The following is a 21,676-nucleotide window of genomic DNA, read 5'->3' as shown; positions in this document are numbered from 1 at the left end:
CTGTCCCGTCCCCTCCCCCCAAATGGATTTATTGCTGTTCTCATGAAACCCCACGTTCTTCAGCCTTTTCTCACAGTGTTCCCACTACCAGGAGTGCTTCCTCCCCCAACACAGGGCCCACTTCTGGGCTTGAAATGCCACTTTATACATATATATATATATATATATATATATATATATATATATATATATATATATAATTGATTTCAAAGGGAAAGGGAGAGAGAGAAACATCAATGATGAGAGAGAATCATTGATCAGCTGCCTCCTGCACACCCCACACTGGGGATTGAGCCCGCAACCTGGGCATGTGCCCTTGACTGGAATCAAACCTGGGAACCTTCAGTCTGCAGACTGACGCTCGATCCACTGAGCCACGCTGGCCAGAGCCCAGACATTATTTCTTGACATAGGTGATCTTCACGGCACAGGACAGTGTGATCTTAAATCCTTGTACAGCATCCCTGGCAGCTCCAGCCTGTCCATCATTTTCAAATTCAACAAATGCGATATCATGCCTCCCAGGTACCAAAGGCACTTCCTTGAAACCAGGAAACTGATTGTAAAGCACGGAAAGCATCACCTCACTAGTCCCTCCTGGTACGTTATTAAGGAATAACGTAGAGTTTGGAGTGTAATGGGGCCTGAGGATCGGGTGTTGCATTTCCAGGGTGTTCGCTGAATGCGGTGCTCGCTGGTCAAGCTTCATATTAGCAGTCTTTGCTGCCTGTTCCACAGTTTTGGCTTTTTTTTTTTCTTTTCTTTGTCAGCAAAGGTCTTACACATTTCAGCTGCTCTATCAGAATCTGTTCTTCAATACTGGATTCGCATTGGTTTCCCCTACAATGGAAATCCTTGTAACTGTCTCAAGGCCTGCGTGGATGAACCCAGTTTAGTATTTAGACACTGAACGTGGCCAAGGCTCGCCCCCTCGTCTTCGTGGTCTTTAAAGCCACTATATCTACCACATGGCCAAACTGAGAAAATGGGGCATCCAGGGGTCGCTTCGATCTTTTTAAATTTTGCCATTCCTATTGTCGATATAAATCATACGGTTTGGTCTGATACCCAACTTTTTGGTTAAACTGTTCCGATAGCCCGAGACCAGTATGGTGTCCCCTAAGAACAAAGCATTGGGGAGATTTGATGGAGATTTCATGTTGTTTCCACCCCAGCCATCTACCAAACTGGGACTTCATGGCTCCCTGAGGAGGAGCCAGCAAAGCTTAGGACGTGGGACTTCCCCTGGTACTGAATGACTTCTGGAGCCCTTTCAGCAAAACCGAGAATGCTCAGAGGAAAGTGTTTCTAAGAACTTGGCCTACACGAGCATTCTCTAGAACAAACGCTCTAAAGAGGAGATTATATGTATTTATTACAACTGGAATTCTAATTACCTTCTTCTTTTGCACAGACAGGCAAACCTGCTCTCCCACGCTGCTGACCAGCTCGCTGTGCGCCTGGTAAGTGGACAATGGTCCTTCTTTTCACACTCCAGGAAGTTCCACTGGCTTGAACTTTCTTGAAATTAATATTACGGAAAGGCGAGTTTCGCAATAACTGAAAGTTTTAGAAGCGGAGAGATACTGGGTGGGGGCAGTGCTGTTTGCGGCGTATAAGGAAATCTGTTTTGTAAGGAAAACGCCCTGCCTGACAAGGGGGTCAAAAGCTAATTGATTCTGCAAACACTTTTGCGCACTTACTTCATGTGGGCTTTTTTTCAATTGTCCCCTTTGTTCTCCGCTCTCTAAGAAATTGGATGTGGAAGGAATGTTCAGAATCTCTCTTCCTGTTTTGGATTGTAGTTTGGAGGGCAGCATAGATTCGTTTATTAGACATGAACTTACTGCCTGGCCAGCGTGGCTCATTGGTTGGAGCGTCGTCCAGGGTTTCGGGCTCAGTCCCCAGTAGGGGGTGTGCAGGAGGCAGCTGTTCTCACATTGATGTCTCGCTTTCTCTCTCCCTTTCCCTTCCCCTCTCTCTATAAGTCAATTTTTTTTTTTAATTCTTAAAAAAGAAAAGAAATGAGGGAGTGATTAAGATAAACATTAGGATAATGGTGACCTCTGAGGAGCAGGAGGCGATGGGGCTGCCCCTTTGTTGAGGTCTGGTTGGCATACAGAAAGCTGTACATACTTCCTGTATACAACTCGGTGAGTTTGAAGATAAGTTTCCTGCTGCCCTCTTAATTAGCGTTTTTATTTGTGATCAGAGACTTGACATCAGATCGATCCTCTTAGCTAATTTCTCACTACCGCTGACCCTTGAACAACATGGGTTTGAACTGCACAGCTCCACTTATACGTGGGTTTGTTCAATAAACACTGCCAACACTCTTCCTTATGATTTTCTTAATAACATTTTCTCTTCTCTGGCTGACTTGACTGTAAGAATACAGTATGTAATACCCATGACAAAGTGTAAATACACCGTTTATGCTATCGGTAAGGCTTTCGGTCAGCAGTAGGCGATTAGTAGTTATGTTTTCAGAGAGTCAGAAGTTCTGTGTGGATTTTCAGCCACACGGGGAGTCGGTGCCCCCAGCCCCCTGTTGCTCAAGGTCACAGTCTTGGTGACGACAGGCTTTGTACCTTTGAGCAGTACTTCCCGTGTCCCCCTCCCTTATTCTGTTTCTATTATGGTTCTCCCCCTATACATAGACATTCTGTACTCCTGCCTGTATTTCTGACATATTTCACGATAAAAACATTTTTAGAGTTGAGGTTTCCTTCTGCGGAAAACGACTTTCGACTGAAATAATGGTCTGAGATAGGAGCAATGAGGCTGTAAGTCATCGAGATAAATTTCTGTGCCGGCGGAAAGCCTGTCAAGCACAAAGCAAAAGCCGGAGCCGTGAAGGTGAGCTTTGGCCTCCTGCCACCCTGACTCACTGGGAAGTGAGCCCGCCCCCGGGAAAGTGCGTAGTCACCTCGGTGCCCAAGATGAAATCTGCTGAGAGCTGTTTCAGATAAAAAACAAACAAACAAATCAATGCCGTTTGTCTCCACCACCTCCCTCCCTCCTTTTTTTGTTGTTAATCCTCAGCCAAGGATATTCTTCCATTGATTTTTAGAGAGACTAGAAGGGAAGGGAAGAGAGAGACACATCGATTGGTTGCCTCCTGCACTTGTCCAGACCGGGGCCCGGGCTGGGGTGGAGCCTGCAACCAAGGTACGTGCCCTTGACCGGAGTTGAACCCAGGATCCTTTAGACCAGTGGTTCTCAACCTTCCTCATGCTGCGACCCTTTAATACAGTTCCTCATGTTGCGGTGACCCTCAACCATAAAATTATTTTCGTCGCTACTTCATAACTGTAATTTTGCTACTGTTATGAATCGTCATGTAAATATCTGATAGGCAGGATGTATTTTCATGGTTACAAATTGAACATAATTAAAGCATAGTGATTAATCACAAAAACAATATGTCATTATAGATGTGTTTTCTGATGGTCTTAGGCGACCCCTGTGAAAGGGTCGTTCGACCCCCAAAGGGGTCGAGACCCACAGGTTGAGAACCACTGATTTGGAGGGAATGAGGGAATGGCGTGAGGGTAAGAGCGGTGCAGCTGAAGGAGAGGGCCGCTTGTGTGGGTCTGTGGGTCGGGGGTTATTTACATGGACTGGTCAGGAAGGGAAGTGAGAGTGACCCCTGCGGAGCGACTTCTGCACGTTCTGCAAGGTCACTGTAGGGTAACGTGCACGGGGCTGCCGTCCTCCAGTGGCTCCTCACTCTGACCCACGTGGGCTACATAACTTAAATGCCCATCAGTCCCAGGAGGAAAACAGGGACATTCACTCCCAGGTTTGCCACTGTCCCTGAACGCTCTACCAGCGTCTCCATCAGAACCATATGGGCAGGAATGGCACCTGCCCTGGCTAGGTGGCTCCGTGGGAGCGACATCCCAGACTCCAAAAAGGCTGCGGGTTTGATCCCAGTCAGGGCGCACACGGGAGGCAACCGATCAATGCTTCTCTCCCACATCCAAGTTCCTCTGCACCCCTTCCTCTCCCTCTAAAAACAAAAACAAAAACATATCCCCAGTCTGGCTGGTGTGGCTCAGTGGTTGAGCATTGAACTATGAACCAGGAGGTCACGGTTCGATTCCCAGTCAGGGCACATGCCCGGGTTGCAGGCTGGATCCCCAGTGTGGGGCGTGCAAGAGGCAGCCAATCCATGATTCTCATCATTGATGTTTCTCTCTCGCTCTCTCCCTCTCTGAAATCAATAAAAATATATTTTAAAAAATATATATCCTCGGGTGAGGATAAAAGAAAAAATACTGACACCTGGTCGGCCTCTTCCTGGTTGATGGGCAGCTCCCTCACGCGTGTTCCAGCCTCATCCCAGGCCAGGTGGGTGGTCTTACAAGGACGCATCTGTCCTCCCTGTATGGGAAGCCTCCAGGGCAGGGCGGCCCTGCATTGCACCTGTCGCAGGCTCCATCTGTGGTAGGGATTCCCATGACCTCTGCGGGGGTGGGGTCGGGTGTGCAGAGCAGTCCGTGTGTCTGCAGGCCCCGGGGGGCTCACATCACCGCCCGCAGGCTGAGGTCATACCCACAGGCCATTACCAGTGTCGGTGCATGGAGCACCTGCCTTCGCACGTTTTAATTCATTCAGTTGCACAACAGCCCTGGGAAGGGAGGTGAGACTATTATCTATTTTCAGATGAAGAAAGTGACCACAGAGAGTGGGTGGAAATTGCCCCGCGGCAAGAGAGGGGCAGAGTCGGGCAAGTCTTAGCCACTGAAAACCCTTCTTTAAGGAAACAAAGAACAAGGATGAGAAGTTTGAAGGTCTGGGGTTGAACACTCCAAGCGTAGTCACCGGGCAGAAGCCAGGTGACTCATGGAAGGAGAGAGGACTTCGGTGCTGGCTGTGGGTAGCACAGTCAAGGCGGAGCGGTGTTTTAATACCCTCGTGGGTACTTCTGCTCAGTGTGCTGTTCTGTTGCTAAAGGAATTTTAGAAATTCGTAGGGAGGAAGCGGTCACCCACAATCCCACATCTCAGAGACCACCCCGTGCCCTGGCTGGTGTTCTCAGTGGTTAGAGTGTCGGCTCGCAGACTGAAGGGTCCCGGGTTCGATTCCGGTCAAGGCCATGTACCTTGGTTGCAGGCCCTGGTCAGGGCTCGTGCAGGAGGCAACCAATCGATGTGTTTCTCTCACATCGATATTTCTCTCTGTCTTTCCCTCTCTCTTCCACGCTCCCTAAAAATCAATGGGAAAATATCTTCGGGTAGGATTAAACATAAATAAATAAATACATACATAAATAATAATAAAGTGAGTGGCTAGCACAGCCGTGGGCAAACTACGGCCCGCGGGCCGGATCCGGCCCGTTTGAAATGAATAAAACTAAAAAAAAAAAAAAAAAAAGACCGTACCCTTTTATGTAATGATGTTTACTTTGAATTTATATTAGTTCACACAAACACTCCATCCATGCTTTTGTTCCGGCCCTCCGGTCCAGTTTAAGAACCCATTGTGGCCCTCGAGTCAAAAAGTTTGCCCACCCCTGGTCTAGCATCACAGTAGCGACCAGGACAGAGAATGGCGAGGTGGGTGCTCGTGTCTCAGGGTGAGTGTGGGGCACCCATCAGGGCCCCCCTGTCCTCTGCTCACACCCTGGAGGGCCCGGTGCCTTGCGCAGAAGTCTTTCCAGTCTCAGTGCCTCAGGCTTTTTCTGTCTCCCCGCCCCCGACAGACCAGAGCGTCCCCAAGAGAAGCCATCAGACAAGGAGGGACAGGAAGTGGTGAATGTGCAGCTCCGCTTCCTCCCCGCTCAGGGGCTTTTAAAGAACTCATCTCTCGTCAATGCAGATGGAGGAAAAACACACACAGCACGCCCGTGGGGCTCAGTAACCAGGGGGACACCTTCCCCATAAGCTGCCGGCACCGCGCTCTCGTCTCGGTCGGTTTGGGGTGAAACTGGAAATCAGGCAGGTCCCGAGGGATGGCTTCTTTAAAGAGGTGGCCTCTTAGGTGAGAGCTGAATGTTGGAATGGAATGGCTGCTCCCAGATCTGTCAGTCCTAGGTCGCGGGGACTGGGGGGCCCTGCTCATGGTGACTGGGCCACGGGGTGGGTGGAGGGGGAGGGAGGAGAGCCATGAGTAATGGCCTGGGAGGGACGATCAGAAAGCAGAACACAGGCCTGGAGATCGTGTGTGTGTGTGTGTGTGTGTGTGTGTGTGTGTGTGTGTGCTGACATGCATGTATGCGAGTCGTGTGGGAGGCCAGGCCCTGGGGAGAGATGAGAGGCTCCTCCTCCCTCTGCCCCTCTCCCACCTGACCCGTCCACACACACGTTCACAGGAAGCTGAGTTTTGAAAACCCTATTTCATGTGGCCATTCCAGTCCTGCAACCGTGTTCATTCAAATCAGGTGCTTAGAGCACCACACCAGCCCTGCACAGCCATTAGTGCAGATGCGTAAGGACCAGGATCAGCTTTTTAAAAATATATTGTTACTGATTTCAGAGAGGAAGGGAGAGGGAGAGAGAGAGAGAAACATCCATGATGAGAGAGAATCATGGATCAGCTGCCTCCTGCACGCCCCACACTGGGGATGGAGCCCGCAACCCGGGCATCAAACTGGCCTCCTGGTTCATAGGCTGACAGTCAACCACTAATATCGCTTGGTGGTGGCCAGTAACGGAAGCACAAAGGATTGCCGGGCCTCAGGCCTGGCGCAGGGGCTATGGAGCTGGCAGGTGGGCTGGGGCCTGGGAGACAGGGTGAGCTGCGAGGGGCAGGACTCGGGGTGCTGGGAGTGGCCCTGGCCTGGGGCTGGGAGGGTGTGGCTCTCTCTGACTCACCTGCCTCTGCGTCCCCAGTGTGGGCAGCCTCCTGTGGAATGTGTGCTGTGCGCATTGCCGTGCAAAGTTAAGCGTTTTGCTGACTTCAGAAAACAATCGAGTCCAAGTCCTAGACACAAAGTGGTGGCCAGGGCTGGGAAGGAAGGGGACGGGGGTCTGGACTTTCAGTTTGGGAGACAAGAGGTTCTGGAGATCGGTTGTACGACAGCGTGAATGTGGTTAAGGCCACCGAACTGTACGATGGCAAATTGTGTGTTGTGTATCTTCCCACCATTTAAAAAAAATTTCTAAAAACACTCAAAGCGTTTGGGCAGCGAGCAGTTGGGACATAGCCTTCAGCTTTGTGACATGTCCTTTGTCCAGTGATCAGTCCCAACACCGTGATGTTCCCAGCGGCAGTGGTAACCGTGGCACCCAAACCCAGGCAGCCTGCGACAGTGTCTTTCCTGGGATCCTGAGAAGTGAGTTCATGGCTCCAGGCCCACAGGCACTGAAATCCTGTGTTTCTGCCCCGTTGCTCCTCTGAGATGTCCGGAGGTCGTGCAACTTCCTGCAATGTGGGATCCCTTCCCGGCACCCCGCTCACAGGCCGTGCAGTCGCCCAGAGGAGGAGCTCGGACCTCTGCGTGTCCACTGTCCTCTCTTGTTGGCAAACGGGGCCCGGGTCGTGTCTGCTCGTCCCACAATGGCCGTCGGACGATCCAAACTGGGCTTTGCAGAGCGGCTGTTGGGAAGCCATAGGCTTCTGAGCCAGCTCTTTCTTCTTCCTTTTTAAATATATTTTTATTGATTTCAGAAAGGAAGGGAGGAGAGAGAGAGAGAGAGAAACATCAGTGATGAGAGAGAATCATTGATTGGCTGCCTCCTGCACCTCCCCCCACTGGGGATCAAGCCTGAAACCTGGGCATGTGCCCTGACCAGGAATCGAACCGTGATCTCCTGGTTCATAGGTCAGCGCTCAATCACTGAGCCACACCGGCCGAATCCTTTGGCTTCTTAATATACCTGTGATGTATTCAGGTTCTTCCTCTACCCTGGCCTACGTTATTAGGTCACTCAGCAAACTTGTACAGAACCGGGGCCACCCTCGGGGCAGCCAGGTCCAAACAGGTGTGGCGCAGTGGCACGATTTTCTCTAGCAACACAGCCATGAGCCTGAGCTGGGTGCTGAGACAGCCCTTCGCCTCATCCGCTCTTGGTCCCTGGGATGTTCCCTGGGCTGAGGGGAGATGCAGGGGAGTGGACGGGCCCAGGCCTCCCCACGGAAGGACATCCTCCCGTCGCCGCCCTCTGCGGTGGAGCATGCAGACACCCGGGCTCCGGCCTGGAAGGCACGGTGGCCCAACACCCTTATTTCCCACACCACCAGCAGGTTCCTGGGGAGGTGACTGAAGGAGCTGTCACCGTCTGGAGGGCTCATTAAAGCTCGTTAAAGCCTCGTTCTGGTTCTGCCACTCCTCAGACATTAAGCTGGCCAACCCCAGGCTGGTTGCCTAACTTAATTCTCAGTTTCCTCCTCTGAATGAGGCGACGATTACCTCCTTTACATTGTGGGCTTTCAAAGGAGCTAATGATGCTGGATTGGAACGTGACCGTCATCTCCCTGGTACATGTTCACACTGGTCTGTGATCGGTACGAGAGGGGTCAGCAGAGAGACAAGAGGGCGGGAGGCCACCGGGCCCACCTGGGGCAGTGGCCACATGGCGGCCGAGAATGCAGTGGGGGGCATCTCCTAAACGAGGGAATTAGGAGCCAGCTCAGTTCCCAAGGACTTAGTTCCAGGGACTAAGGAAGATTTGAGATTTGACTTGAGCTCCCGCCTGTGCCTCTGGAAAAACAGCTGCTTCAGTTAAACTGCTCTGGCCCGGGAAGGGCTGGGCTGAGGCCCAGGGAATCGAGTGCTCTTACAGGGAAAAAAAAAAATCTTTAGGAGTTAATTGACTTTGTCATTCAGGTTTAACTGTTGGCTATTTCTCTTGCTTTTACTCGTCTACTTATTTTTGAGAAGGAAGCAGGGATGAAGAAACTGCTTTTATACAATTGAGGGCGGAAGGGTTTGAACTAGAATCTGGAGTCGTTCTTTTCAACTCTGAGGCCTCCAAGTGGGGTGCAGTGGGGTGAGCCTCCCCAGTTATTTATGATGGTGGTGGGCCCCAGTTTGGCCTGGCGGGCAGTCCCTTGGAAAGCAGAGGTGGCAGGAAGCCCGCCTGGAGCTCTGTAGCTGACCCCACCCTGGGAGGGAGAGACAGAGAGCGTGATTTAGACGTGCTCGCAGGGCTAAGGGTGAAGTGGACGGTGCAGGCGCCGAACACAGCTCGGCGGGCTAGCGCCTACTGCCAGCGGGGAAGCAGGCGTCTGCTCAGTGGGAAGGTGACGGAGCGCTGTTATTGGAGACACCGCCAGGAAAGAACTCACCTTCTGGCGTGCTTTTGGCCCAGCCCGGAGGGGACAGCAGGTGCCTAGGTGTTTGGTTTTGGTTAAGATGGGAGATAGCTGCTGAGGTTGGGAAGGGAACCAAACACTCCCTTGTGCCAAAAAAAAGCAAACCAAACAAAAACCTCAGCTACTAAATGGGAGGGAAATTTGAGACTTAAACCAAAATAACTGGACAATGATAGGCCCTTTCTCTTTTACCTCTCCCCCCACCCCCCTCATTGGTTAGACAGAGTGGAAGGGAAGGATGGAGTCGGGGGAGAAACATGGATGTAAGAGAGACACGTGGATTGGTTGCCTCCTGAACATGTCCTGACCAGGGCCAGGAATTGAACCTGCAACCCTTTGGTGTCCGCACTCCCCGCCCCCAGCCCGCCTGGGGCCAGGCGATGCTCTAACCACTGAACACACTGGCCAGGGCCCCTTTCCCTTTTGAACAAACGAGAGGTTACTCTGGGTCTTACTGGACCCTCCCTGAGGGCCTTTGCTAGTGATCTGACAGGGAGGGCGATGGTGGCGGCCTCAGATCAGCCATCGCTGATCTACAAGGAGTAGAATCCAACATTGCTGGCGATTCAATGCCCCAGGCCTTTCCCACAAAGCTGCCCTTCGTTTTCTTCCCCAAGGATTACAGGTACAGGATGTGTACCTAGCAACACGGCCTCCACTCGGCTCGATAGGGAAGCTCCTGTGTTTCTTTGGCTTCTGCCCTTAGAAGAAAATTCTAGGAGTGTGCCCCAGATCCAGGAAGGGGTGCTGTCTCTTCAGAGTCCCCTCTGCAGCCTGGTTAAAGAGAACCCCGGATACTGTCCTCAACCCCTGGCTTCAGGCTCCGTGCCAACGCCCACAGGCCCAGGCCAGCAGCTCCCCTCTGAACGGCAGGGCTGTGTTGACTTGTCAGCGTCTGAAAGCCCCCCCTCGCTGGGCCCAGTTGTGAGCTTCATGAGCCACCTGCCAATTCAGACTCAACCTGGCAAAGTCAAAGCTGCCCTTTTGCAGCTGACTCTCGCCTTTCTTCAGGTGACTCTACCTTGTCATTAATTTTCCACCCAAAAAGCCCCTGCAGCGTGATCTGACCTACATACCCCTGTGTTGTCAGATCCTGCTTCTTTTCCCAGTCGGGACTGTCCCTGATGTCACCACACCCCTTTCAGCTCCCTGGCCAGGTGCCTCCTCACTCCTCCCTGCCCTGTCTCAGAATCGAACATTCCAAGAGGGGTTTAGTGCTCTTGTGTTTCAAAGGGGATTTTTTTCAGGGCCTTCCCAGCCTTAAGTCATCAGACTCTCCTTACTGCATTCCAATGACAGGCTGCTGGGAGACTTTCCCAACGAGACAAGGAACAAGGCATCACCTTGTTCGGACAAAGACCTTCCCAGGCTCCCACAGCGTCCAGTCCCTGGCAGTGAGTGGTGCGTGCCCTCAGGCTAATTTCTGCAACATGCCTCCTTTCTTCATGGAGGTGTCTCCCTCACCGGGCCAACGTGGATTACAGTGACAGTGTGCACGTACGTCCTGTCTACAATGGAAGCTGTGCGCCCTCCACGGCTCCAGCCTTGTCGACTCTCCTGTCTTAGGCGTTGATTCTTTATTACTGAACTCCGATTCCACGCATATCCCAGCACCAGAACATCAGCTCCTGAATTTGGGACGTTTTATCTTTGTACCCTCACTGCCTAAGGCGATGCCTGGCCAAGTGCCTGTAGAATGAATGAATGAATGCCTTTGGCTCTGGATTTAAGCATTGTTTCACATGAGAATTTCAGGTTGGCCCTTTCCTCCGCTTCTGCTGAGGTACTAAGGCCAAGGTGGGGCGAGGCCCTGACTTCATCTGGTGTGTGTGCACCATGCGCTGCAGCTGCCCGCCCGTCACTCGTCCTCACCCACTCCACAGCCTGTCTCATCTTGTATGATGATGTGACAGGCACGCCACGGGAGATAGGATCAGTTCCCTCATTAAAGCAGCAGTGCCAAGGTCCTGGCCAACTTCAACTGAGCCTTGTCGGCATCTGCACCCGGGGATGGTGGCCCCGCCCCAGCGGGAGGTCCTGCCCCTCCACCACGGCTGCCCCAGCTGAGGAGAGAGTGGAGCAAAGAAAGAAGAATCTGAAGAGGCTGAGGTTGTCCTGGGCTTTGGTCTTCCTTTTTAAAATATATTTTTATTGATCTCAGAGAGGAAGGGAAAGGGAGAGAGATCGTAACATCAATGATGAGAGAGAATGATGATCGGCTACCTCCTGCACGCCCCACACTGGGGATCGAGCCGCAAGCCGGGCAGCTGGAGCCATAGGCAGGGGGCCTGGAGGGCTTGGTGAGAACACAATCCCTTTCCCATCTAGCATCGAATAAGCCACAGGGATGTCTCCGATACTTTTCCCCAACTGGCGCAGTGTATCTGAATTGGCAAGTTGGCTCTACTATCACTTTAAACGTTAAAGCGATGGCTTTTTAAGCAAATAATTCAAAGACACGGGGCTGTTTCCGGAGCAGGAGGATCAGAGGGAAAGCGGAGTCCTTTGGGGAGGAAATGAAGCAGGTCTACAGTCCTTCTGAGCACGAGGCTCTGCCCCCTCAGCTGGGGGAACCCACACATCGGGCTAGTGATAAAAACTGGGATTTTTTTTTTTTTTCCGCTATAAGTATTACAAAGGGTATTACATAAGTGTCCTTCCCCCCCCCCCCCACCCTAAAACTGGGATTTTATATAGAGAAAAAATAACAGGGATTTTATAACGGTTCATATGAAGGCTGCCCGAGGGATGGTGTTGTGCACACATGGTAGACTATTGATTTTTTGATACCACATCTTATTTTGCAAATAGTTCACGCGTTACACTAAATTGAGTGACACACCTCAGGTAGGCAGGGCTGCAGCCTCCCAGCCGTGACACTGGCCACTGGAGACCAACCATCTCCCATCGGCCTGCAGCCAATTTCCACTGCAGTGACGTGAAACCGACAGTGAGCTGCTTCTAGCTTGAGAGTCAGTGCACCTGAAAAAGCAAGTTGCATGTTGGACACGATTAGATTCATTAAGGACTTTATTGATAAGGCTGTGCAGGGCTCAGCAGTGTCTAATTTAGGTCCCAGGTACAACTGTGACAATTAAAAACGAGAAATTCAGCTCGCAGTGAAAGATATTCCCAGGCCTTTTGTTTTTCCTGGCGGAATTTTACAGTCAGCTCACCAGCACCCTGATGAGCAGAGTCATACAAAGACAGTCAAGTACAAAAATGCGATAAATACTATTTATTGTGACTAACTGCTCAGGCTACTAGCTGTTATAAGAAAGTAACGATTCATAGTGAAAATAAAATAGGAGAAGTAGCTTTGTAAAAGCTCTTTATGATCTGCTTATAAATGTCAAACGCCATCCTCAACAACAAGACACGAACACGTTTCCTGCGTGGAAAGCCGAACACTGCGTGGACAGGCTGTCTGCTGAGAGCCAGATTAGCTTCTTGATACCAGGGGAGGCCATACTGTGAAACTGTACGCCGGCAGCTGACCGCTGAATTCCACCTGTGGCTACTGGGGGGCTTCAGAGAGGAATTCCTTTGGCTGTGGCCACATTCAGTCCAGTTCCACCTTGCCTTTCTGATGCCGCTTCATTCTCGAATAGGGACTGATTGTATCATCGGTCACAAAGTCATACAGGACTTTGATCCAGGAGTTGTAGTGGGGCAGGTTGTCGTAGTACTCAGCAGCTATCTTCCTCACCTGCGGGGGAGAGAACACAGCAGGGTGAGTGACGGGGGCTCCCCGAGGCTACTGAAGAGGACGGACGGACGGACGTGTGACAGACACCGAGACCACGAGACCTTTCTCTCTCCCAACCCCTCCAATCAACCAAGCAGCTTCAGGAACTCTAAGCAGTTTCAACAGTAAAACAGACTTGACCCTGGGCTGCCTGACGCTTAGCTATCAAGCCCCGAGGGACTACATATCTGGTTTATTTGTCAAGCTTGGCCCTTGGAATCTTTACCAGCAGACACTTGTTATTTCTCAAGCACACCTGCAGGGATTACAGGATATAAAGGTATCACGTGACCCGGCCAAGGAGCCTGCAAATAGGAGTGAATGACTGTGGCATGCCCAGTAGGTGGGCGCCTACCCAGCCTCAGCGAGGTCTGCCATCCCGAGTGGAGAATGTCTTTTGAAAGTGATGACTCCAGTGTGACCAGCAAGCACACTGGTCCCATGGCGTCATCGAAATGTACAAAACTCTCCTGGTAACTCCCAAAGTGAAACAAAACAGCAGGAGCCAAGGTGGTGGAAGACAGCGAGAAAAAGACTGTTCACGCTGAAATGACTCCTTCGGTTCGGGAAATGCAATAGTGTTTTCTGGTTGTGGAGAACCAGACGATGTACCACTCTCAGGGAACAATGAAGTCAGAGAGAGCTTCCCACAGGGTATTCTCGTCAGTCAGAAGAAACAGAGTGATCGAATACCTCTGGACACAGCCCTTCAACATTCCTCAAGTTCTTCCACGAATAAGGATATCCACAGACCACACAGGTAACTACACCTGGATCCTAATCCAACTGAACTTAGGTCGGAGCCAGCGGTGAGCAATGCATTCTAACAGCTAGAGTTCTATCTTTCCGAAAAAGCAGAAAAGCAGAACAAGGCCATCCTTGGTGTATGTGCCCGGAGAGAAAAAGCAGGAGGGGAGACTAGAGAAGTCTGAGGACGTCTGTGCGTTTAGATGAGGAGGAAGGAGGCAGCATGAGATACACGGGAAGTGAGACATCCATGAGCCACGGGCCTTCAAGTCCAGTAATACCTGAACTGAACTAAGTTTTCAGTCTGGGAAAGAAAATAACAAGGACAAGTATGTGGCTTATGTTGGAGAAGGTTCTCTCGTTCAAAGGGCAACCAGCTTTCTCCACAACCTTTTACAAAGTAAGTAAAAATGTACTGCCTACTTGGGGAAGAGGCAAAGGCCACACACTCCAATGCAGGCCAGCACGCGGGCACAGTGACAAACCAGTGTCATGTTACACTGGGTCCAAAGTGGCTTTTAGACAGTCGCGTGGTGTGTTTCCCCGTTTTATTTTGATTTATTGCAGAAAAGCTGACGGGCCCTAGCCAGTTTGGCTCAGTGGATAGTGTCGGCCCACAGACTGAAGGGTCCCGGGTTCGATTCCGGTGAAGGGCATGCACCTCAGTTGCAGGCTTGATCCCGGGCCCAGGTCGGGGCGTGTGGGGGAGGCAACCAATCAATGTGTCTCTCTCGCATTGATGTTTTTCTCTCTCTGTCTCTCCCCCTCCCTCCCACTCTGTCTACAATCAATGGGAAAAGTATCGTTGGGTGAGGATGAACAGAAAAGCTGATGGAATAGTAAAACTAACAGCCATATGCTCTTCACCTAGGCCCACCCATTCACACTGTCACAGTCACTGTCTCTCTCTCTATAACACACACCACATACTTTGCTTTCTTTGCTGAACCTCTGAAAGTAAGTTGCAGACATTCTGTGACAACTTACCCCTAATATCTCACCCTTAATAATCAACATGTATTTCCTGAGGACAGTGACATTTCCCCACAAAATCATGGTACCATTTCATTCCCCAGAAGTTTAACATCGAAACATGATCTATTACACAGTCCAGATTCAGAATTTCCCCACTGACCCAATGTCCTTTCTAGATTTTTCTTTCCTCAATTGGGAATCCAGTCAAATGTTACATATTTAAACAGCCAACACTGAAAAACTTCATGAGGAAATCTATAAAATTTGATTGGGAGGCAGTAATAGCATAAAATATCTGGCTTATATTGATTGGTTTGAAAAATCAAGAAAAACTATTATTACATTTCATACATATGTACTTTTTTTTTTTTTTTAGATTTATGGAAACAGTTTTTATCACAACTGTAAAAACTACCCATTTTGAGGATGGAAAGTCTAAGAGAATTTACCAGAAAGACACCTGAAGTTAGGAAGGTGGTCCTTTGGAGGGGATGAAAAGGTGAGGGTCAAAGTTTCTTTCATTTATTCCACAAACAATACACTAAACGTCTACTGTGATGAGAACAGATGGCCCCTGCCTGGGGAGTCGGCAGTTCAGGAAATGGAGTCCATTTACCCTGCACATCAGTTATGTGGACCTCTGTCTTCCACAATAAACCAACACTAAGTCTCAGTTCAGCCCGTGTAGGTGAGCAGTGAAGAAGGCCATGTGTTCCCTTCCCGTTCCTGAATTACTTGGAAGGTAGCAGACTGTGCAGATTCCCCGACACTTCTCAACCCTAAGTGTTCCTACTGGGGTCCCAGAGTGGGAACTCTGAAATTAGGCTGGCAGACCCAGGGCTTCTACTCTCGTTCTCTTTGATGAGAAACTCACTGTAAAATATACTAGATGCCTTTTAAAACAAGCAAGTTGTGCCCTAACTGGCTGGCTCAGTGGATAGAGTGTCGGCCTGCGGACTGAAGGGTCCCAGGTTCGATTCCGGTCAAGGGCATGTACCTTGGTTGCAGGCACATCCCCAGTAGGGGGTGGGCAGGAGGCAGCTGATCGATGTTTCTCTCTCATTGATGTTTCTAACTCTCTATCCCTCTCCCTTCCTCTCTGTAAAAAAATCAATAAAATACATTTTAAAAAAAAAAAAATAAAATAAGCAAGTTGAGACTAATTTTGATCACATAGCCGTCAGAAATTAGTATATGTATACTATCCCTTACTTACCAGTGGAAGGTTTTTTCCGGGAATGTTGGGGAAGTCGTGGTGCTCATTATGGTAACCCACGTTGAAGGTAAGTAGATTCAGAGGCCCATAATACGAGTAAGTTTCATGTCCCTTTAAGAACATGTAATGTTCAGCTATAAAATGTCCAGAAATCGGATGCAAACCTAGACCAAGTAAGGATGCTGCCAACATGTAGACTAAAGACTTAATTCCCAAAACGTAGTAAATGATCACGTCAAATGTGAGCTGGACCACAGTATTGATTATTTCCAGGTGAGTGATTGGCTTGGGGTTGATGAACAGAGGTCGAAAAGCATAGAAGAGAGGCTGAAGAATGACCCATATGAACTTCCTGAAAGTGGTACAGAAGAACCAGCCTTCAAAATCGGTTGGAATATCCACGTCGATGCCATCCGCTCCGAGGTAGCGATGATGATCCATGTGATACCTCTTAAAGGAGATGGAATATGGAACACCAATAGGAAGATTAGCGAACATTCCAAACCAGCGGTTCCACATGGATCTGTAGTGGCCAAAGGCACTGTTGTGGGAAACTTCGTGAATGGCCAGAGTCATTGAATGGTTGATGCAGCTGCCAAAGGCATATGCCCAAAATATGACCCATTTCCAGTCCAAGTCCTTCACTAAGTAAAATGCAGCCAACTGGGTGAGAACCATCATAACGACAATCCATATCAAGTTGGGATCAGGCTTCATCAAGGATTTTATCTCTGGATACTTTGCTGTAAAGAAAAAAACAAACAAAAAAAATCAGGAACTGAGAAAAGCACAGTTCTACAATGATAATTAAATCAACAATTGAAGTAACACACTAATTTCCCCCCTCACCCCCCAAATCATTACATGCCCTATTAGAGACTTGATCTCCTCAGGAAGGAGTAGATTCTAAGAGTACAGTTACTAAATACCATGTCACAACAAATTGAGAATTTATGTAGGAAAAATTAGCCTCAAAATGTAGAGTCTCCATGTTAACAAAAAGATAGTCACAAAGGAGTAGAGAGTTCATGTTGTCCAATTACCTCTTCACCCCTAACAGTTCTTTGTACAGTAAACGTATAAGGTTTACTAAGCTAAAGCCATAGTCTGGTAAATCTGTGTGCCTGGCAATATATTACATACGGAGGAAAGTGTCCCTAATGGCAAAGGCAGATTCTTCCCTGGATCCAACCCCCCGGGGGAATGAATGTGCCTGGTTTTGTGTGTTGGGCCCAGGAAGGCAAAAGTTCCGAAGGAGCTTTTTCTTGGGACAAGTCATTCAGAGTGTTCTTCATCGCTGCTTACAGCACGCCCCCCACTGGGGATCCGGCCTGAAACCGGCATGTGCCCTGACTGGGAATCAACCGTGACCTCCTGGTTCACAGGTCGGCACTCAACCACTGAGCCACACTGGCCGGGCAGAATGTGCTTGAAAAGATAAAGAAGGGGGAAAGAGTAGCTTCATCCTCTTTTCTCTAAATGTGAAATGAAGAATACAATAAAAGCTTAAAATGCAAGATGTATGTTTTCATTTAAGTCTAGTTTTACATAAAGAAGTAAGGGTAGTGTTAGTTCAAGATGAATAACTCTTGTCCTTTCTCCCTTCTACCCTTTTCTGTCTCCAATCTCTAACCTCTGATCTTTGTTGGTATTAGTTCATTTTAGCCAACGTTAATAATTTTATAGGCAACAGACCCCCAAGAAAGTAATCCTACAAGCCTAGAAGTGAATTACTCTAAAAAGAATTTTCCTGGTGTAAATGAAGGGTTCAGATAAGCCATTCATTAAAGTATAAGCACTTTGGGAGCAATTCTCCCACAGCAGAATAGCAACTTCACTTAACGGGTGGGTGATAATTCTTTTGTATTAAGATGTGTTATTTCTGGTTAGACAGAGCTCCAGCATTTTTACCTTTCATAAAACAATCAAAATGACACATCTCACAAAGGATAGAAAATAACACACATTTCATAGGCACTCTAAAATCCTGAAACTCTTATGTGCACAGTTTTCTCAGACAGACAAATCAACTTGCTCCAAATAATTCTGTACCAAATTTTTGCAAAGCGTAGTAGTACATAAAAATCAATACTACAAGGGTGCCAATGTAAGTAAACGGGGAAAGAACAGTCTTTTCAACAAATGGTGCTGGGCCTATTCACATGCAAAATAATAAAGTTGGACTCTGAGTCCCTTATACCAATTAACCCAAAGCGGAACATGGGTCTAAATACAAGAAAACTCTAAGACTCATAAGAAAACAGAAGTACTAAGTTATATAAATGCCAAACCACTGTGCTGTACACTTGAAACTAATATAATATTGAATGTCAACTGTAATTGAAACATTTTTTAAAAAGAAAAGAAGTAAATCTTAATATATTTTATGGTTTCTTGGATACTATACCAAAAACATAAGGACAAAAGAAAAAAAAAGATACACTGGACTGCATCAAAAACTTTTATGTTGCAAATGATACTATCAGCAAAGTAGAAGACAACCCACAGAACAGGAGGAAATGTTTGCAAATCATACATCTTGTATTTAGACCATATAAAGACCTCTTAAAAGTCTTACAGTTACTGACACAATTAAAAATGGACAAAGAATCTGAATAGTTCTCCAAAGCAGATATACAGATGGCCAGTAGGCACAGGAAGATACTCAGCATTATCAGTCATTAGGAAAATGCAAATTGAAACCAAAATGAGAGAGCACTTCACACCCACTGGAATGGCTGTAACACAAAAGACAAGCAGAACAAGGATGTGGGGAAATGGGAACCCACACATGTAGCTGGAAACCAACACAATGGTGCTGGTTTCGAAAAGTTGGGCACTTCCTCAAAATGTGAGACATACAGTTACCAAGGACCCAGCCATTCCACTCTTAAGAGAAGTGGAAACATACATCTGTACAGTAACGTGTTATGTGAATGTGCACAGCAGCAGTGGTCATAATAGTCAAAGGGTGAAGGCAACCCAAAGCCTACCAAACGATGAATGGGTAGGTGAGCTGTGGTATATCCATACAAATGAGTATTACGCGACCACAAGAAAGAATGGAGTGCTCATACACGCTACAACATGAATGAACCTTGAGAACATTAGGCCAAGGAAAGAAGTCCGTCACAAAAGACCAGTATTGTAGGATTTCACTTATAAAAAATGTCCCGAACAGGCAAATCTAGAGACAGAAAGTAGACTAGTGGTTGCTGAGTACTGAGTGTGGAAAGTGGGGCCAAGAACTGAAGGAGTAGAGGGGTTCTTTGGGGGGTGACAACAAAATCCTAAAAATTGAATTGAAACAATTACATAACTCTGAATACACTAAAAAACACTGAATTGTACACTTTAATGGGTGAATTTTATAGTTGGCGAATTAGATCTTAAAGCTGTTAAAAAATACTATTTCCCTGTTTCAGAAGTATAACCGTAAAAGGAGCATTTCTTGTGGTTTATTATTTGACCTACAACTAATGGTCTAATCCCAAGCCCTCATTAATTTCACAGATGCCTTTCTAAAATTTATTTATTTATTGTTGACAGTGTAAGATGTCCCCCATCTTCTCCCTTCTTGCCCCCCTCCACTCCACCCTCACCCAGGTCGTCTTATTCATAATGCATATATGTTCCTTGGTTAATCTCTTCCTGTCCCCTCCCCCTCAACACCCCTGCCCCCTCTGAGTCTGTTATTCCGTTCCCTGCATCCATACCTCTGGCCCTATTTTGTTCTTTAGATGCCACTTACAGGTGAGATCACAGATGCCTTTTAATATTACTTTTAATCTAACTCTAAATGTACATTTAGTGTTGTTGGTTGTTAAACAACATATTTCTGCTTCCTCGTGCTTCCCTCCCCCCAAAACCTGACAAGTTTCAGAGATATCTCTTATCATTTACGTTTAATGTAAACAAACCTCCAGATTCTTATCTTTCCTGATACTCCACCCCTGAAATGGAACACGGAGCAGTATTTACACCTGCTGGGGAGATAATCATATTTTCATTGAGCAATACGGAGTCTTTTATCTTTCCAAGTGAAATGGTTCGGCGATAATGTGTGGGGAAAAAAGGCTCAGTGTTGAGATAAGCATCAATAAGCACTTTTTTACTTCGTTGATTTCCTGAATATTAAGCAGCTAAGATCCAGTCTTCGGGAGTTGATTTTCACCGGGTGGACGCCTGGTTATTCTTAGGCAATGTGTTGATAAGGCATATCTCTTATGTGTGATTTGGAAAATACACCCTGTAATTAAAAAGGACGCATCCAAGCCCTGGCCCAATGGCTCACCTGCTCGGAGCATCACCCCATACACCGAAAGGTTTCAGGCTCCATCCCCAGTAACCCCACCCCCACCCCCACCCCCCCGCATACGGGGAGCAACTGATGACATTTCTAATGTTAGATTCCCCCAGCAAAAACCAGGGGCTTGCTCTTTCATTCAAATGGATGCTGCGAAGACACACTAGGAAAATACAATGCATGAGCGAGAATTCCTCCTATTCAACCGACCACCCGTGGGTTTCCTGATTTTTGGAGTAACAGCCAAGAAGTTAAAGGCACCGGCTTTGGAGGCAATCTAACCCAGAACAGAACCCCCTCTAACATCTATTTATCCACCCTCTGCTCGCCTTCAAACAGCGATCACTGACCTAGTTACTGGGAGGACTGAATGGGTAATGTTTGCAAAAAAAAAGTCAACCCAAGGCCCGGCACATCATTACGAGTAACCGGGAGAGAAGCGGGTTGTCTATGTGATTCAGAAGCTCCCAGGGGCTGAGCGCCCGCACCCCTAGGGCGGTAACTAGGCCTCGTGAGCGGGCGCGGAGGCCTGAATCAGCGCCCAGGGGACCGGCGGCGGACCCGGCTCGTCTCCATACTCGAGTCTCCAGGACCACAGACCCCGGGCGGGTGAGAAACACAGAGAGTCGGCCCTTGCGTCGCAGCCAGAGGCGAAGATCAAGGCGACAACGCGCGTGAGCGCACGGGACGCGGGTCCCATCCGGGCAGCCCCAGGGCTCACTCCGGCCGGGTCTCCGCCCCGCCCGGGGGACAGGGCGGCGGCGCCCTCGCCCGATCGCTGGTGCGTGGACCCCCGAAGCGCCCGGACCACGCCCGGCCCCGTGGGGGGAGGCGGGGAGGAGGCAACGGCGCCCGCCGGGGCGCGGAGGTCTCCCAAGGAGAGGATGCCCCCAAGGGCGACCCAGCCGGGGGACCGGCTCCCCACACACCCTCGCGCCGGCCGGATGCCTGCGCCTCCCCGAGGAAGGGCGGGCGCGGCGGGCGCGCGGGAACTGCCCCCTCCCCCCACCCCCTCCGCCCGGCTGAGCCCCGAGCGCCGGCCAGAGGCCTCGAGGGCCTTTCCGGGGCGTCCGGGCGGCGGTGGGAAGCGAGGGGAGCCGGCTCGTAACGGGCCTGGGGCGCCCTCGGGCGTGCGGGGCCCGCGCTGGGAGAGCGCGCCCCGGCGGCGGGAGGCCGCGCACGCACATAACGGGGCGCGGGCCCGGACCTCACCCAGGATCTCCCGGCGCCGGTCGGCGTGGGGCTGGTCGGTGTAGACCCACTCGAAGTCTTCCCGCGCAACGCGGTTCCCCATGGCGGCGGCGGCGGCGGCTCGGACCGGCTCGCGACTGTCGCTCCCGCTCCCGGATCCTTCGAGGCGGCGTCGGCGGCGGCCCGGCTAGAGTGGGCGGGCGGTGGCGCTGAGGGCGGACGAGGCGGA

The 21,676-nt window shown here is 49.5% G+C and overlaps 1 protein-coding gene and 1 pseudogene across 1 annotated transcript; both read right to left on the bottom strand.

The window, feature by feature from the left end:
- Positions 1–397: 397 nt before the first annotated feature.
- LOC102421971 lies at positions 398–1,159 on the bottom strand (annotated as a pseudogene).
- An 11,117-nt stretch (positions 1,160–12,276) lies between these two features.
- Positions 12,277–21,647, bottom strand: DEGS1 (delta 4-desaturase, sphingolipid 1). Its single transcript, XM_006107344.3, has 3 exons — positions 21,469–21,647; positions 15,951–16,693; positions 12,277–12,973 (listed from the first exon to the last, which is right to left on the bottom strand). Exons 1-3 carry the CDS (start codon positions 21,548–21,550, stop codon positions 12,827–12,829), a joined length of 972 nt encoding a protein of 323 aa, XP_006107406.1. The 5' UTR covers positions 21,551–21,647; the 3' UTR covers positions 12,277–12,826.
- Between the last annotated feature and the right edge of the window lie 29 nt (positions 21,648–21,676).

The sequence above is a fragment of the Myotis lucifugus genome, unplaced genomic scaffold (genome assembly GCF_000147115.1).
Source record: "Myotis lucifugus unplaced genomic scaffold, Myoluc2.0 scaffold_1119, whole genome shotgun sequence".
NCBI classification, from domain to species: domain Eukaryota; kingdom Metazoa; phylum Chordata; class Mammalia; order Chiroptera; family Vespertilionidae; genus Myotis; species Myotis lucifugus.
The sequence above is the reverse complement of the archived record's forward strand: the minus strand, read 5'-3'. Positions and strand labels throughout refer to the sequence as shown.

Bases quoted from the DNA above. Each gene is read 5' to 3' on its own strand.
- DEGS1 (XM_006107344.3), bottom strand. From the start codon at position 21,550: ATGGGGAACCGCGTTGCGCGGGAAGACTTCGAGTGGGTCTACACCGAC. The intron at 16,694-21,468 runs GTGAGGTCCGGG...TTTTCTTTACAG, and splicing joins CCGGCGCCGGGAGATCCTGG to CAAAGTATCCAGAGATAAAA. The intron at 12,974-15,950 runs GTAAGTAAGGGA...TCTCCCCCGCAG, and splicing joins CCGGAAAAAACCTTCCACTG to GTGAGGAAGATAGCTGCTGA.